Consider the following 19,137-nt stretch of genomic DNA (forward strand, 5'->3'; position numbering starts at 1 on the left):
TTGATGCGGAGATGAAGTCCTCGGTGACCATCGGACAGTAGTCAGCCCGACACGCTACTTTTGCTCCCACAACTTTTACTCTCCGCTGCTCATCCAGCTTGCTGACACATCCGGAGAAAAGATTAGACATTTTGCTCTAGTTTCAGTCTTTTTTTGCCTTTTTATCTGGGCCAGACTAGACGTATCGCGCGGTATCCCCACCACCTTTCGTGGATTTCCCAACCCGCAGCCCAAATACTGTGGTGGAAAAAACATACTTTGGTGGATTGTTTCCAGAACATGACTACAACATGTGGAAGAAGGTACGAAGCGACTGATAAACACGAGTATTTCTGCCCCTAACACAGATGCAGTGAGTGTACCCTGGTTGCGGTTCAGCCTGCTCGGTCATCGTGAAATTTGGAAGAAGTCGTGTGGAGCACAAAGAGCTTTTTAAAGCCGATGACACAACAAGTTTGGACCATGCACCCCCTGTGCTGACAGACGACTGAGCTGCCACACTGACGCTTATTTCTGACTGTTGTTTTCCCCACAACACAAAGTTGGACAATCCACAGAAGTTTTCAGGCAGTCCATTTGCTATTTGCAGAGCTGTACACGGGGGGAAAAACGTGCTTTAACTCACATTATACTGAAACCGCTCTTAGCCAAAGTGTATCTTCACTGCAGTGTTTTGACCACCGTGTGAGAGGCTCCCTGAACTGAGGTCCACTTTAAATGCGGACCGGTTTGCGGTCGGTGAGAGCACCGCCGAGCTGCCAGTGCCGCTTGATTTTTAATCCAAGGCAAAACAGAAATCGCTTATTGTTTTCCTACTTGGTACCAACACTATGGAGCTGACATACACGAGAATTGTCCTGCTGGGGTGCATCTTCCTGGAATGGTTTCTCCTGGCTTCTGCAGAGGAAGGTGAGTCTCCAGTTTCTCTTTTTGAATGCTGCCTGGACTTGTTTTCTGTGGTTACATGGCTGAGATGTCCAATTGGTGTTACATCCTGAACCCCACTTTAAGGGAGTGCAGGAAAACCACAAAAATGTGTAGTAGTGTGTTCCATGCAAGGGTACGCAGGAACATTACCTAAATCTCAGGGGGGTAATCCTAGAAATATCATGGCAGGATGTGGCTGCAACCTCACTGATTAAAAGTACTTCATATAACAGGCATAGTTTAATCCCAATAGTAATGTCATCATGCAAGTGCTGATACAGTTATGATTGTTTTCCATTTCTTCTTCTGGATCTAGGCATATGTTTCTTCCACCCTTGTTGCCAAAGAAATAACAAAAACAGTGCTGCTATATTCGGGAATTGAATTTTTTTTAGACGTAGTCACTATTAGTTTTCCCTTTTAGAGTCATCAAAGGATTAAACTCACCCTTAAATGAATACAACATTCAGTGCATCTGGCTTGATGTGATTTTATGTGGTTTGATGTAGAGATCTATGTGACACATTTAGCTTTTAGGAAGAAAAAAACCCCCATCAAACACTTTGAATCAAATACGTGTATCTAGATCATGATTTAATGTGTATTCTTTTCTGGCAGCAGGCATGACATTCACAGGCAATTTGTCCCGGATCAGCTTTGTGAGCCCGCGAGTGAAGAATAAGACAGTCTGAAATTAGCTGTCATAATGTTAAAGAAAATGCTGCTTTCAAAATTGTCTGCTTTCACAGGCGGGTAAAGCTCAACATCATCAGCATAACAACAGGGCCGGTGTCTGGATAATTGGCTTAATGCAGGGTGGAAGAATGAGTCCCAGTGACTAATAAGTATCAACTAGAAGGCCTGGGTGTTTATTTTATTTCAATCCTCTGTCATGTCTCTGACTTTTCGCAACATTAATGGGAAGATGTCAGTGCTGTGGAGTGAACTAATTTGCCTTAGTTAAGAACACTACTGACAGAGACAACTTTCTGTAAAACCTGTGACAGAAAATGGCATTTGGAAATAATAGGCCATTGTTTTACTGCGGATCAAAGGACCACAACTGGGTTTCTTGAAGAGCTGTTGAACAGTAGGCTTTTTAAAAGCACCTTACTGCTGTGTAGGCTTGATGCTATTGTGCCCCTGTTAAGTCTACTCTTTATTCTCCATCATGCTATTCTTGGTCCCCACTGTTTGAGGCTTACACACAGCTGCTAAAGGTGACATTGTAGGATTTTTTTTTAGATCTCCTTCACTTGTTAGCATCACATTGTAAAAAAACCAAGACTTAACACATACACATTCGACTCAAAACATTGTCAAAAAAAGCCATTTCTCTGGCTTGTGTCCAACATGTACTGCTTCAGGAGGTAGGTGTTCTGTGACTAGAAAAATAAATTCCCCAAGAAAACAATGGGCTCTTTAACAATGAGACTATTCCCCCAGTATTCTCATACCAATCAATAGTTGCTGTAAACAGGAACACCATGAACATGCATGATTTCACATACTCTGTGGCAGGAACATGAATCTGTCAGCTGCTTCTGCCTTGAGTCTGAACGTCATGTATCCGCTGGTACTAAATGCCTCTGCTTGGAGGGTGTTGGAGATGTTAAGTTACCGCAGTTACTGAGAGTCTGAATTCTTGCGGGAAAAACTTTGTTGACTCTGTATTTCAAGAGGGAAGTTTTGGAATTTCTCAGGCATTAAACATTTATTTTAACTTCTCTGGGAGCCAGGGATAAGACCATTAAAGGAACTGAAGCTTCTTCTTCAGGCAGGGCTGCAAGACCCACAGCAGGGGCCCTTCTTCTGACTCCACTCTGAGTCTTTCGCCCATGTCTTTTCTCTTGGGACAAAAGAGATGCTTAGCCTTAGATTTAAGAATGTGATGCAAACTCCTTAGCAAGTTTTTGGTGGCAGAATCCTCAAACATGTCCCCTTTTTTTTAAATCAAGAAAAGTCTCTGTTAAGATGGCTCCCATTCCTCTGTTTCTGGAGATGCTTTTTCCTGTGCAGCACATGCTCCATGCTGAGGATAGACATGTAGACGGGAGCTGAGGGGTCGTTGCTCCTTTGGAGACAGGCTCCAGAACATCTGCGTCTTGCCAAGTGTGAACAAGATGTCTGGTTTCCATGTCTTGCGTAATGGCCCGTTCCTCTGCCAGCACACTCTGGATCATCCTCTCCCTTATTCTCCACCTAGTAGGGAATTCAGTAATGAACTGATGGGAGGGTAGATGAAGCTTACAGCTGCCAAATCTCTCCTCCTTTTCCAACCAAAGGATAAATGACTCACTTACACACACCACTTGCTCGTTCAGCGCCTGGATTTCTTATCCTTCTGTCTCTGTGAAGATTAAAACACAGACCTCCTTGATCAGATAATTACGTTGGCTGGAAATTAATAACATGCTTTGGGTGGAAATTAGAAATGAGGATGCACACACATCTTCGCCACAGACAGGAAAAACAAACACTTTTTGCTCTGCTTCGCCCTGGAATTAAAAATGTAGACCTATCATGAACAGAAAAGTGAAACCAATGCTTTAATCTGGAAAAAGGCATAAGCTTTTATCCAGTATTACATCTCACTAATGTAGTCCAATTGCCATTTGAAAACACATTTTCTGACATTACAGATGTAAGCTATAAATGTTTCTTATCCTCCCACTCGCAAGCTCAACCTGTAAAGTACCCATTTTGTTTTCCTCCCGGCCCCTCATTATTCCTAGCACATACAGTTTTGCTCTCTTACCGATGGCATGATGCAGCCAGTGACAAAAGCACTGCAGTCTTTACTACTGATATTAACATCCTTTTCAGTAGTGATGCAAAACTTGTCGGCTCTCATCTAAACTTAGAGGACAATTTTCCACCCTAGTGGGCAACGTGTCCCCCCCCTCCTGTCTAATTTCCAGCACCCAAAGACATTTTTTAGAGCTATTGAATACCCTGTGTGATCATCTGAAGTGGAACAGCTTTTAAGACAGTCACTCTGAATATCTATGGTTCAATTTCTATCCAAATCTTAACCTTGAATACACCCTGAAAATAAAAAAGGCTTATTAGAATTAATATACATTTTCATCCACTTCTGTGTGGCAAATAATAAAGAACTGCCTCAGCGTACATCACTGCAAGTAAATTATCTTTGAATAAGATGCAACCAATCAGTCAAAGCTCAGACAACAGAAACAGGTTTTCAGAAGCTAACTGTCTCTTAATTGCTCCAAAAACGATCCGATGTTTTCGTATGCCGCCATTTTCGTAACTTCGGTTTAACTGAAGCTTCTGTGGCGCATAAGTCAAACACTTTCTATATGTCAAGATTTAATTTCTAAGTATGTTTCATTTGTAGTTTATTGAAATCCTGTTGTTATTGAAACACCACTTCCTCCTTCTCAACCAAGCATGCAAACCTTTCTGGCAATATTGCAATCACTTTTCTATTCCACTCTGTAGTTTTTCTTAGTGGAAATAGCAAAAAAAAACACCTTAGTTGAAATGCACCATGTCTACATGCTACATATTATTTGTGTTTCATTCAACTTGACTCATCAGTTGAGTTGGAGAAGTAGCTTGATGTATGAGTGTCTGCGGAACATCGCTGTCAAGTAAAGGCGCTGTCTCTTTAGCGAAATTGATTATTTTTGGCCTGGAGGCTTGTACTGAGTGCTGTTTTTACAGCATTGTAAATTCATCTTTCTATATATTGGAAATCTCCTGCTACTGCAATATGTTACTGCAGCTGTTACCTCCCTCCATTTACAAATCATCTTTTCAAATAGCATGCAACAAGAGAGTGCAGCTGCCAGTGTGATTTGTTTAGCAGAACCCTGACTCGTTGATGGGGTGAAAAACACTGACAGCACTTTTTAGCCTCTGATGATGGATAGAGGGGTGTCATACTGTCTGTGGCAAACTTTTACACACAGTAGGGGTTTGTTCCATTTCACCTTCTCCCAATCCGAAGCGAACCTAAAAAAAAGTGACGTTAATATCTTTTGTTCTGCACTTGAAAATGACACGTGCTGCCTTCATCCTGAGCACTGAGCTCACTCAGGAGATGTGCCTGGGGCCAAGTGGGAGTAATGAGATAACGGAGTGATAAATTCACACATCCATTAGAGTTGCATGCTTTAAAACATATTGTAAATTAAAAACAATATCTCCATACATATTTGATGGGGAGAAAGAATCATAAAAGCAGATGAATTTCCCTTCAGCAATGTGAGTGGGTTGACACATTTCCCCACTAGCACAGGCTCACCGAAATTGTCGCCAAGTGCTGTTGATTGGTCGGATGGAAGCAGTGAGGAAAAAATACTGCAACACTCACCATAAAGCATGCTTCTTTACAGGGAATTTAAACACTGAAGGATCATATTTACGTAACCGCTCTTATGTGGAAGGAGAGATCGACATCAACCCACTAAAAACTAAAATAATCTTGCATTTCCTACACAATCTGTTTATTCTTTCGCCTCCTAATCCCTCCGTGACATAACTAGCATGATGAATAGCATAATGCTTCTCAATCTAACTTAAAACTCGAACGCAGAAAGGATGTTTTTATCTGAGAGGCCTTCCTTGAGCCTCAATCCCTTCTTTCACAGACATGTAGCCTTTTCTTTTGCTACTCTTTCCACGTCCTCTGTCTCCTTGATGTTTGACTGGTGCTATGCTGTTTTTCTCTTGCTGACTGTCTCCCCTGCCGTGGAAATGTGGATCGTTTCCCAGAAATCCTTTTAAACGGAACCGATTTTTATAAGAAAGGGATTTGCATTTAAAGCAACCTCCCCCCCTCTCTGAAAGCCTGTAGCCCATCGTCCTCACTACCTCAATCCCATGATTAGCTTCCTCAAGAGTTAAACAGGCATCCGAGTGCCACAAGTACCCTCAGTCCGTGTCTTTTTCTCACTCACCCCCCTCCTCCCCTCTCGCTGTGAAGGATGCATATGGCAGCCGGGGAATTGCAGGTAGATGATATTTTAGCTCGGTGAGAGGATTCAACCCGAGCCCATACATCCATGTCAGGCTTTCACTTTGGAGAGCCAGTCTGTCCTCCACCCACACGCTCCTCTCTGAGAGTGGGACACAATGGGGACAGGCTGCAGCAGAGAGGGAATGAGGCCACAGCCTATCAGCCATAAGCACCAAGGAGAATGGCACTTTCAGAGGGATGGGGGCTCTCTTTGAAGTGAGTCAAGGAGAGATGGGGAGACCGGCGTGAGTCGACGAAATAGAATGAGCAAGTGCCGAGAGGGCGAGGAGGGTACAAGTGTGTGCACGCCGGCACACTGCATAATGAGCAAAGTATGTGTATTGCCTATTTGCATTCAGTAATCAGACACACCTGGGGCCAGATATGCGAGATTTATGCGATGGGATGAATATGTGATTATAAGAAAGGGATTAAAAAGGCCTTTAATTAGGAGACAACAAATGAGAAGGAGCTATTTATCGCCGGACCATCTTTCTCATTTATCTTGCACGCCAATCACAGAGGAACACTGGGCATTGTGCGGCTGAACATCTTTAGTGAAGCGTTTCCACGCGCCATTGTTGTCTTGTGCTGTTTTTTTTTTGTCGTTACATTCAGAATTAGAATGAAATCTTCAAGAGGAGAAAAAGCAACACAGGGCCAGCGGCGAACCGTCGGAGGCTGGATGTGCAAGGACTGATTATGAAAAAGCAACCTAAATGTTAAAAAATTCTCAGTTTGAAGCATGCGCCATCAGAGGCCTCGATTCGATTTTTTGAGTCTGGGATATTTTCGTCCCTGCATCATAGGTTGACCTACATTTGGTGTTTGATATGCCCGTTTTAAGTTAAAATTCAATTCACTTGGTTTCGACATCGACCTCAAGACCCTCGTGACTGTTTTGCCTCCACCTTCATGCGTGCACACTCCTCTGAATGTCTCCCAGGGCCTGCTTTCATATCCCGCTCTCAACCAGTGGCATAGCAGAGACATTCCTGTGCGCTAGCTGCCCTCCTACTGCCTGCACACAGCTCTCAGCTTTAAGGGGAGTCATGCTCCACATAGGAGTGGGTCAGGTCACCTACAGAAGTGTTAAACACCTTCTTTTTTTTGGCAGCTTGGTATCTATATAAGGCTCACACAATCTTCTTTCCGTCACCATTTCTTCAATGATTACTGATTGCTGATCAACTCTGTCCAATCACTTTGAAGGAGCATCATTATATTGTTGACTTTAGTGCGTTTCTCAGAGACTGGACTAAAGTGTGGTTTGAAATTCAGTGTGGAACCTACTGAATTCACCTCCTTGCTTATAACCTAGCTTGCCAGATGGAGGAAAACGATGCTCTTTCACAGCCGTAGAGAGGAGTTCCTCTTTATTTTAGGTATATCGGTCAATGTCGCAAACAGCCAGTTGCAGGAAATGGAGGAGCGCCGCACAGACTGATGAACACAATTAGCTCTCGTCTGTTGATGTTTGAATATGTAAAAGTGAAAATTCTCGCGGAGAGTCTGTTTTCTTGTATCTCTACTTAGATGTGTCAATCTTTAGATGGTTTATTTAGCTGGAGTCTGCACTGTTAGCTTCAAGCTGTCCACCACCCACTGCAGATTAGTCACTGAGAGCTGTGTGTGTGCGTTTTCTGCTGAAAGATTCCTTTTTTTTATCCCCCCAAAAAATGAATTGTAGATTCTGCGTCAGTAAAGGCTTTGATAACACACTGTTATAAGTACAGCAGTAGACATTTTTGGGGCTCATTGAGAGTCTGTTAAATACGTCGCGGTGATAGATAGAGCTGTGTGAGTTTTTCATCAAGCTGGTATTGAAATGAGATAGGTCACCTGTCATATATTTTAAAAGTTCACAATTCTAGCTTTTTCTGTCTCTAACAAATAGGAGTCAATTTTACTGCTGCAACTCTATACCATAATATATAATTACAAGCCTGTATGTGAACACACATTACTACGTTTTGGAATTGATCCCAGTCTTTCCTGTTCGTGATGAAGTGCCACAAGACGTGCTAGAAAGGACTCTTTACGGGTAATTTTCTGGCCAACTATCTGGTGCGATAATTAGAAGACACAGTAAACATGGGGGTGGCAGAGTCTCCTGCTGGTAAGGAAGATCATCCCAGATTTCAGCGCTGCGTGTGTCAAAGGTGTCCGCCCTGCAGGGGTTCTAATCTTTGACCTCAGGCCTCCCTGCGGACCGGAGAAGACCGGACAATGAATATCCTCCTGAAAGATTGAGAAAGTGTTAGAAAACAAGCACATAAGCTGCACTTTCTCATGGCGCTTGTGCTCCGGCTTCACACACCCTCAGCTTCCTTCAAGACTTCTTTAGAGGGGATTGCAACTTGAGGCGAGTTGGTTTGTAAAGTGAGGAGCAGTTCAGAGTGCAGCGTGATGATGTATGATAGCTCCCAGGCAGAGAGCAGCCAAGTGTCTGAGTAAAGCTATCAGACCTGAGTTCTGTTGAAGAGGGTCTTGGTGCTGCGGGGAAAAAGACAGCTTTCTATGTTAGTTTTCTATCTTAGTTGTACGGTATTTCCCTTTCACTTAATATGTCTTTCAGTGAATGAGTTGCCTGATTTTAAAGATATTTTCTAATTAGATGAGTATGCTGGGGGTTTTCTAGAAAAAAATATCATAACGTCACTTCCTGTCAAATTAAAGGGCCCGCCCACTTTCCGCCAAAACTAAGGCATTCGAGCGAAGCAGAAAATAGTAGTTTCTTCACGTCTTAAAGCTGCTGAGTCATATATCGCACCTCAAACAACAAATAAATCCAGAGTTACGGTTTCTTTACTGCCTCTACAGAAAAAAGGACAGTAAAAGAAGCAATCTAATTCAAAAATCACAGTTTCAGTGTAAGCCTGCTGCCTGCCGCTCGTCCACCGCCAGACCGACTGGACATCCATCCCCTATTTATTCTGAGCACCGTAAAACAAAGCTGTCTCTGCCGTCTGACGCTCTATTCGGCATCATATTTTTTGAGTAATTATACAGTTTTTGACAAACAGAAATAGTGTTTTCATATGTTTTAAGGTACGTTGTAGAAGGAAGGTATACATTCCCCTTAATTCTGTCAGACTCCAGTAGATTAATTTCTAGCCAGATGATGATGAATATAGATGTGTCTGGTACTCCAATCAATACGTGACCCACTTTTCAAGGATCTTTTCTCCTCCTACGTAGCTACAGCGGCATGTAAGAGAACTAGACACATAAACAGGAAAAAATGTTGAATACGTTTTACGGGTGAAGCAAGAGGATCTTTATAATTATCAAAAGGGAAAAAAATAATGAATACAGGGAAGAGGAAAATAATTGGTTTAAAAGACAGAAGGATGAGACCAGAAGGAAAGAGAGTTTAAAAAGAATTGTGGATAGATGCTGCAATTAGTCGATAAATAGATCAGTTTATGATTTTAAAATTGGAGGAGACAATCGAACACAATAGTAAATAGGATTGGGTTTCGGACTCTTGGTCTGCATTATCTCCGATGTTGTCTCTTTATATATCCATTATTTTAAGACAGCATATCTTGGGGGAAAGCAGAGGTCTTAAAAAGTGTGCTATACCCTGCTTAAAATACTTTCAGTTGATAAAAAGTCTTTTAAACTTTCCCTTTGTAATTCATTCCTCCTCCCCCTCCTTATAGGATTCTGTATCAGGAAGCCACCAGGGAGTTGGTGTAGCCTCCAACAATGTTCTCAAGAAGCCTTTCACTTTTTCAGAGTCGGGTTATTTTTGAAGGGGGATTGGGAAAGTGGTGCCGATAATTGGAAGTAGCGGGAGGTGAATTCACTCAGTGGCAGATCAATATTCTAAAGTAGCTGCAATGTGCTGTAAAGCAAGGAAAATGAATCAATCGCGCTGTATGAGAGATGCATCGAATTATGTGTTTATGGTTCGGAGTTCTTAAAGGCGTCTACTTACAACTGAAGGATTCACAATTAAACAGGAGTACAGCTTTTCTCCTTCTTCCTGTTGTTAAATAAATGGTAAAATCTATTGCTTTCGCTCCTTCTTGCCAATATTCGTCAGTTCCTGCTGAGCAGATGTCCAACAGAAAACACTTTCTATAATTACACTCTCATCTATTTTCAACCAGTCATCGATGTCACCTCCCTGAATATAATGTTCATTTTTCATCTGCCGTCGTCTCTTTGGGAGTATCTGTGGCCTCTCAGCTATGTGGTGGATTCTGTTTGTCCGAGGGAGAGAAGCTGTTTGAGTCCAAGATGCACACAGTGTTCAGCAGCTGACACTGTGGGTCAAACCTCATTACTCCTCGGCAGTGATATAAAAAGCCACAGCACCGAGTCATTGTCTCATATGCTCTTAACCTTCGTACATAATTTCATGCAAGGGTCAAAACTTTTGATACCGGTGTGATTAAACTAAATATTCGCTTTGAACTTGTGTCGCTTGAATAATGCAACTGTTTTCCCTTCCACTTTACCGCATTTAATCAAAAGGGAACGGCAATGAATCGTAGATGTACCGTTGGGTACTCGCCTGCATTAATCAACATTTGTTTTGTGTTCCAACACTGGAGAGAAGCTTGTTGTGAAATCCTTTCCTCCGTTGTGATTCACAGATGTATTCATATTTAACGCTGAGTTACAATTATAAAAGGTGATTAGCCTAGGGATCGGAACATATGTTCGGCTTGAAAACGACTAACTCAAAAGAGTCTCAGTGCTGTAGTGAATTAATTATGAAGAGCTCCGAGACGGATTGGGGAAATCTGTGTCCAGTGAGTCTGTGATGAGTTGTACTTAATCCTGAGTGCTTTGGGTCAGTCAGTTTCACTCTCAGCAGTGTCACATCTTTGGTTTCTGTCCAAAATAAACTCCCTCCCTAGCTGGGTCACATCCTGTCCTGGGAAAGAGACCAACCACAACACGTATTGATATGCATCCATTCAGACAAGAAAGAAAACCGTGTCAAACATTAACACCTTTTTCTCGTCGGACTTTCGCTCCTTTCATCTCACTACTTCATGGCACACAGTTAAAGTAGCTGAGCTCATCAGCAGGTCAGCAGGAGGCTTTTGTTATGCAGGAAACAAGGGGTTAAACAGTGTGCATGTGACTGATGTGCTTGTTGGCAGGCCGTCCCCCAACCAAACCAGGAGACAGGAAGGGGACAGGAACTACAGGAAACCGAGGTCTAATCTCAGTAGACACAACTCGGTCAGAGACAGACAAACGGAGCATAAGTTGTTATGTTCACGTGCAAACACCCAACCAACGCTGCAGAGCTTCTGAGGGGAAATCAGTTTTCCATTTGCATTCTTCGCGTACTCTATAGAAGATAACCTGAGTGCCAAGGACGTCCAAAATTAGCATTATTATAGATTAACCAGAGTTATGTTCTGTAATGTGTACTCAATAATACCTGGAGGACGATCACTCGGATCGTGTAATTAATGTGATCATCTTCAGGGAAGATTGTTTGAGTACTCCAACAAACCAAACAAACACCACTGACTTTTCTAGTAGCAGCAGTAATCCATCAAACTAATGTTAATACAGACAACCTCATTAATGTTACCTAAAGTTAGCCATGTGTGAATATTGGCCTCCCTTGGCATCATCTCCCTATGTTAATATGAAGAGAAAGGGACCAAAATGAAGGATTTGTATAAGAAATAGTTATTTATGTGTTTTCTCATCATGTTTGTGGGATGAATATCAAGCTAGCACAAGCAGCCCGTTAGATTAGCATGTTACAAAGACTGTAGCCAACCCAAGCTAACTGTGTTTCAGTGCTATTATTAGCTAACAGTACAACCAAGGGAGTGGTATTAATATTCTCATCCAACTCTTGGCATGAGTCAAATAAGCACAATTCCCAACTTCTGCTTTAATAAAACATGTAGGTATTAAATTGCCCAAGGCATCAGAACATCCCATAAGCATGTCAAATGTCCGGGTATTGGCTTTGGAAATGTTGTAGGAGAAAAAACCCAGGGATCTGAGTTTCACCTGGAGGACATTAAGTCTCCTATCACGTTATGACATATGGAGCGGCTTCGAGTCCCAAACCTCCGAACAACTGAGGTGCACGCAGATGCTTTGCTAATCATTTCAGTAATACATTCAATTAATTTACTTCCAACGGATTTTTTTACTGACAAAAAGATGATGTCAGTGTTGTTTAGGTTGAAATAAATAAGCTGAACATGTGGTTCATGTACATGGTCTACAGAAATGTTTTCATAATAGCTTCATGTTAGCTGAGATTAAGTAGAATGGTGTATGTAGCTGTAATATTGGCAAACAAGCACATCTAGTTTCTATACAATCCTTTTAACATCCCTTTTCCCTTCTCACATCCCCCTTTTTCATTACCCCTGTTCTTCCCCTCTGTCTCCATTTCTCTCGGTGTATGAGGGTAATTGGCACTCTGTTTCTTTAATTAAAATGAGGTTTAATTGTAGCCGAAGCAGGGCAAACGTTCATAGGCCTATAATTTCCCTATCTCACTCCAAAGCCACGGAGAAAGTGTAAAAATGGGGCATACAGGGACAGAAATGAACAAAAGTGAAAAATGGGTTTCAGTCAAAATGGGTGCTGATCTCAAATTTGATGTTGGTTGTCTAAAGCCTGAAGACAGCTCTAAAGAAAATGAGGGTGTCATATTTGTCATATACTCACTCTTTGTAAAAAAATACAGGTTTTACATTTCAAAGAGAAATCGTGTACAACACCCTCCATTGTTGTCTGCCTTTCACACAGAAAACCTTCCCATGCCGGTGTGTTTCTGACACGGTTAGATTATTTAAATAAAAACAAAACCATGCTAATTTCAGTCTTCGTCAGACATGCCTTTTTAAGCTTGGTAAAAAAAAGTGTTATAATGTCCATAAAAAAATATTTATGTCTCCAATTTTTCCATAATTGTAAATCCAGGGCTCAGTCTTCGTCTCCCTGCCAGCGCCAGTATCAGTTCCGACGTCTCCACTGTCTCCTAATGTGGATGACTGTACTGTAATTACTGTACAGTTGTTTGTTTTGGGTGTTAAATAAGGCCCATGATGAATTCTCATTGTTCCTTTGGGCAATTTTCCGGCAGTGGGTGGCCGCCGCTGTGTGAGAATGTAGGGGGAAACGCCGGCTTCCTCCAGCCAGGGCTTAAAGGCTGAACCTCAAGCAGGGGAAAGCAAGGCCGTGCATGCACATAATGCAAACACTCGCCATCTCATCGAAACACTCACACATCCTGCCTCATAAAGCGTAATGACAGAGCCGTGATAAACAGTGATTATCAAGCCTGGGGTGGTGGCGTTCCTCCTCCACTCCCTCAAAAAACGGAAAAAAATCTGCATATGAAACAGGTGGAGACAGGGCAGCCTGCGCATTATGAAGGTGTGTCTTTTAATTATGCTGGAGTGAACTCGGGGTAGACTAAATTGCGGGGAAAGCACCGACCTGAACTTTGTCATCCAATTATCCTCCTCAGCCACCTCTCTCCTCTTTCCCTCTGCAGACTCTCCTTTCTTCCACTTTATCGCCTCAGATTGTTGTTAGAAAACTGCCGGGCTCCTGTGGAGCATCAATGCGTGTGTGTATGTGTTTCTTTACCAGGAGTTTGCACACAGAGAGCGCAAAATGATTAGATTGTAAAATAGAAATGGGTAATAGGTAATTGAGCGAAGTCACATGTATCTCTCAGTGTAATTTCGTGACAAACCTGCTGCATGCGCAACCCCCTAATAATACGGGATGTCAAGGCACATGTTCTGTGTATGACTGAGATGATGGGAACAGGAAAATGACACCGGAGGAGTGCAGTAGAAAGATTTAAATAATTGGGCTGTTCGGCAGGGAGAGTGGGGTCCAGGAAGGAAGGACATTTACGTGTGTGTTAGTGCGTGTGTGTGAGTGTGGGTTGTTCAATGAGGAAATATATTAAATTAACAGGGGCTATATGAGCAGCAGTGGGCGTGATCGAGTGATCGTTGAAATCATTATGAGAAAACGAGGATATAAAGAGTCAGATATTTATAGATGACACCGGACACTTTGTCTTTTTCTTCTAATTAGTCTGTATTAATATTTTTAATCTAAAGAAGAAATAGCAGCTCATTTTTTATCCAAATTAGGACTTCCCTGTGGACGTAGATGTAGGATGGTTCTTAAACATGTAAGGATGTAGGAAGAAAACACTGAATTGTATGCTTTTTATATCCAAATAGTTCTTTATTTTCAGTTTAGAGTTGGTAAAACGTGGTTAAACAGTTGTTAAATTTGCCTTTGAGATCAAAAGTCGACTCAGAAATTTTGTTGTCCCCTAGTGTGAATTTCAATGGGCCGTGGTTTGCTAAGTACTGAATGTGATTGCCTCTCACTTTACTCACAGAGGTTCACAGAGATCTGTAACTGTGGGCGTTGCTGTTATTTTTGTAAAATACTACTAAGTGTTGATGTTAGTGTTGGTGTTCAAATATATTCATAGAGCACAACGAGTCCCTGACGGCCTTCAGAACTTCATAATGTTCTACACAAAAAATATTCCAGACATGCTGTTCTCCTGTATGCAGTGTTTCACAGGAAACCAGTCACCGTTATTTAACAGACAATAAACGTAGCTCTGACAATTATATCGTTTTCATCCTTCAGGCTGCTAAACGTGTCGGTATTGACAGTTAGGAATCAAACTATGGGGAGTTTGGGCTAAACATTTTTTAGATAATGTTATTTCCTTACTTCCGGGCTGTAGATAACGGTTATCTTTTTAAAATATTGAATGATACATTTTATTGATATCCCGGAACCCAGTCAAAGTCAACTTTATTGTCAGTCTTTCAGTTTGTGTAAAGACAAAGAGATGGAAATACTGTTTCCCACAATCCCGACGTATGCAAATACAATATATAGATACAAAAATACAACAGTCAATATGAAAATATATACACATGTGGATGAATATATTACAGTAGAAAATGTACATCAGTGCAAGGCTGTCCATAGCAGTGTAGAAAGTGTCTGGTGTGAAGCCTTCAGGGTTGTTACAAAACCTCAATATGTTCCCAATGGTAGGAGGACACCAGGAGCTTTTATTGAATTTTAACAAAACAATGAATCAAGTTTCATTTCACTACTTCTTAAACTTTAAGTGCCAGACGATGGGGAAACAAATATTTTCAGTTGAGGTGTTGATTAAACCCATAGCCATTATTAAACCAGAAAAAGAAGTCTAATTTAAGATCAACGTATCTGATCCCGCATATTGATAACTAACGAATGAATCTGTGTGTAAATTGACACTCTGAGCCTTTTTTTTGGCGGGCATGAAGTCAGAGCAGATGTTTTGGACAACAAAGCATGTGCAGCAAGTAGGAAGTGGAAAACAATAATGATCATAATAAACAGCTGAGAAAAGCAACACTTTGGCCTCATCCAGGCTTCCTGCCCAAAAAAGGACTAAACGTTTAAATGAATTATCGTTTTAATGCAGTTCAGGCACCATAGCATTACTACTCAAATCATTACTGGTATGAAAAAGAAAACACAACTTTTTTTGTGGGAAGAATTGTGGGGAAATAAAACCAACACCAAGCTGGGTCATATATTGTGTGTGTGTGTGTGTGTGTGTGTGTGTGTTAGTGAGGTTATGGGAGGCCCGACTTCACTGTGCAGCCTTTATATGAGGAGCCTAATTCAACAAAACATCTTAATAACCCCAATGATGAATTCAGCCTGAAACCTCGTTTTCCTCCGACTTCCATTTCCACGCACGCGCTCGCCTTGATCATGGCACACAGGAGAGCCGCATTAAATCCTGTTTATTGGTGAAAACCAAACGGCCTCACCCTTGAGATGAGCCTCTGTGGAGAAAACGCAGGGCTCTAAAAACCAGTCTGTGGCAGAAAGCTCACCCCATCAGTATGAACACCAGTCACAATTCAGCAGAGACAATCTGCCAACACAGCTGGGGGGAGAAAGATGTCCTCGCATGAAAATAAGTGCCTTCACCTTAACCAAACTCTGTGTTAAGTTGCATGCAGTTCAAGTCTGGGGTTTTATTGCGATACTGAATCATAGCTCCGATTGTTTGCGGGCTGGCAGCGTGCCCCTCAAAAGATTACCAGAAAATCAATTCTATTGTAATCACAGATCGTGACTGGAAGGGCTTAAATCTTTTTATTTCTGCGAGTGTGCACCGAGGCTGCTCTGCTGCCTTGTTCACACTTCTTGTCCTTACTTCCTCTGGACAAAGACGGACTCTTTTCAGCAGGTTTAGTGTGACCACAGGCATGGTGTGTCTCCGAGAAACACAAGGGACGTGGGTGGAATGAAAACAAACATGAGAGGAGGGACAATTTTAGGGTAGTGGGAATGTTTTTGTAGATGTAATTGACTGGTGAAACTCCATCTTCGAGCGTAATCCCAGTGTAAGCCATAGCTGATACTTGGCAGAGAGCTCGGGACTCGAAATATGTTCACTCTTTGATTTTAAATTCACTTGTGTGTGTTTCCCTGAATGTAAATGAGTCGTATACGTGTCCTTTCTACATTTCATGCTGTGATATAATGTGTTTTATCTTTTTTTTTTCCACAGAGGTCCTGATGAACACTAAGACGGAGACTTCTGATCTCAAATGGACGGTCTTCTCACATGCCAAACCCGAGGTATGAAACCCCAGCTCCACTATGTTATCTGTTTTACTAACACAGACCGTGTGGTGACTGTGGATTTTTGGCTTCCAGCGGTTCCTTTGTTACTTTGCTTATAAAAGAGCTCCTTATATGGCAGGTAACTGACAGAATAAAGGAAACGCCACAGAGAATGTGGTTCTCGGGATTCAGAGTACATTGAAAGCAGATGCCTTGAGATATCCCATCAACCTTGGAGTTGAAGTTAATGGCTGCCCACAATTTTGAATACTGCTGCCAGAAAAAGACATATTTGTAATTTGATCAACTGACGAGTGGTTGCTAGGGTATTTTTGCCAACAGCGTCAGTGACCAACACTGCTCAACTTGCTGATTTCTCAGAAGGAAAACGGTTCCAGTGATGCTGGCAGGGAGATTTTCTGAAACCAGACAGAAATACTCGACAAATGTGTGTGCGGGCTTTGATTAGGATGCAACACAAAACAGGCAAACAGTCTCTATATAGCCTGCGCAGAGACGTGGTTCTTAAAAAACTGCTTGTCAGAAGCTTTGCATTGTCAAATTATGGCAACACTAACTTAACTCCATAGACCAAAAAACTGCGATTTAATCTGTAATGACAGGCAGCGGCGAGGAGGTGCCGTGAGCCGTCTGCATCAAAATGACAGATTTAAAACGGTAAATATATAGCTATTTATTTTTAGCATTAAAGGATTATGAAACCCTTACAGCAGATATTTGTGGAAAATGCTCGTCCTGTCAGGTGTTAACGCTGGCTCCTCTATTCTCAAATCAGTTTGGTAAATGTGAGTCGTTGCATTACTTTAAAAGAACAACGAATGAAGTGCATATTGACGCCAAACACCAACATAAAACTATTTTTAACAGAATCTTCTATAACATTTTACGGTTTAACAGTCGGCGTATCAAACAGACTACCATGATTAACCCTGTAACGTTTACTAAGTTTAATGTGAATGCATCAAACACATTTTGTATGTAAATATACATTTCAAGCATTATGGGTACTTCAGTGTATTTGGACAGCTCTCTGATTCGCTCTCAAAACACATTTTTCAGTTTCTTTCGATATTTTCACTGAATATTTGCTGCCAGAGTCCATAGTATTTATTTTTTGTGATGAAAAGAGAAATGGTAACCAGCCTGAGATTCAAACCAGGCTCTCGTTGCTCTGCTGCACTGTAAATTCATTCAGACCGTTATCTAGCCTCACTCAACACATCATCTGCAAATGGATTTTTAAAGATTTACATATTAACATAACTGAATTTCTGAGCCGCAAGTTCAGCAAATCTGCTAAATTTTTCCCTGAGTATGTTAATGTCGTGCTTGTTTCCCGCTCTTGGGAGCACAGTGATGGTGAACATGTTTGCTGTTGACTCAGAAGCCAAACTTTAAAGCCTTTTGCTGTTGCATTCGGCTCCCCAACAAATGTCGTTTTCTTTGGAGGGCTTTGCTTCATACATATTTGTGATATCCCCTCTCTTGTATTTTATTCTAAAAGTGTGTTTGAAGGGTGGAATCCGTGTCTGTCTCGGCTGCTGTGTTCGGCAGTGTGCTTTGTTTGACAATTGAGACTTGTATTCCCGCTAGCCGGGCTGCTGCTCGGCAGGAGGAATGATTTAACAACCCACATTCAAATTTGGGCTGAATCTTAAATCCACAGCAGAGCGGATCTGTCCCCAGGGCCTCTGACAGGTGCACTGCAGCAGAGGGCCAACTAAAAATCCCAACATTATTATGATGAATAGGACTTTTAAAGGGATCACTTTTTTGAAGACCGTAGTGGAAGCCTTTACAGGGGAATTAAAAAAAAGTTTTCTGGGTCAGATGTCATTTACTCAACCTTTGACAACGCTTTGTTCTCCTCTCTGCCCTCAGTGGGAGGAAGTCAGTGGTTTGGATGAGGAGAACAACAGCGTGAGGACCTATCAGATCTGTCAGACTGACAGCGCCTCCAGCCACTGGCTGCGCAGCGGCTTTATCCAGCGGCGAGGAGCGTCTCAGGTTTACGTGGAGCTGCGCTTCACCGTGATGGAGTGTTCGTCCAGGAGCACCCACCACCGCAGCTGCAAGGAGACCTTCAACCTGTACTACTACCAGGCCGACTCCGACGAGGCCACGTCCACTAACCCGCCCTGGATGGAGAACCCATACACCAAGGTACGCCCCCTCCCCCCTCCATCTGAGACTCTGAAATGAGTCACAAGTACTCTTTGTTCAGTAGTATTAAAGCACTGCTTATTTCTCTGTGGTTGTTATTTACTTTACACATTATTGGATTCCACTTATTTGAACCTAAAGGGCCATAACATAACAATTCATTTCAAAGATTAATGCTGTTTATTTTCTCAATTAGGAGAACTCAGAGTTTAGTTTAGAAGAAAAAGCATAGACTATTAATCCAAGTCTACAGTAATGTTTTTTTAACTACCTTACAGTCAAAAACATATCTGTTGGCTGCATTCTGATCTTGATTGGATTAACAAAAAACTACAAAAGCAAATCCTCACAATTTGAAAAAACTGGAACAATAACAGGTTTTTTTCAGCTTGAAAATTGAT

At 41.9% G+C, this 19,137-nt stretch overlaps 1 protein-coding gene across 1 annotated transcript in view; it reads left to right on the forward strand.

Moving 5' to 3' along the window:
- Positions 1-19,137, forward strand: part of LOC134872125 (ephrin type-B receptor 4a-like) — a 33,554-nt gene continuing 14,417 nt past the window's right edge. Inside the window, exons 1-3 of the mRNA XM_063895276.1 lie at positions 1-909; positions 16,497-16,567; positions 18,455-18,736. Of these exons, the coding sequence (XP_063751346.1) occupies positions 831-909; positions 16,497-16,567; positions 18,455-18,736 (432 nt within the window). The 5' untranslated portion in view covers positions 1-830. The remainder of the gene's footprint in view (positions 910-16,496; positions 16,568-18,454; positions 18,737-19,137) is intronic.

This window comes from Eleginops maclovinus, chromosome 11, assembly GCF_036324505.1.
Source record: "Eleginops maclovinus isolate JMC-PN-2008 ecotype Puerto Natales chromosome 11, JC_Emac_rtc_rv5, whole genome shotgun sequence".
In the NCBI taxonomy this organism is placed as follows: domain Eukaryota; kingdom Metazoa; phylum Chordata; class Actinopteri; order Perciformes; family Eleginopidae; genus Eleginops; species Eleginops maclovinus.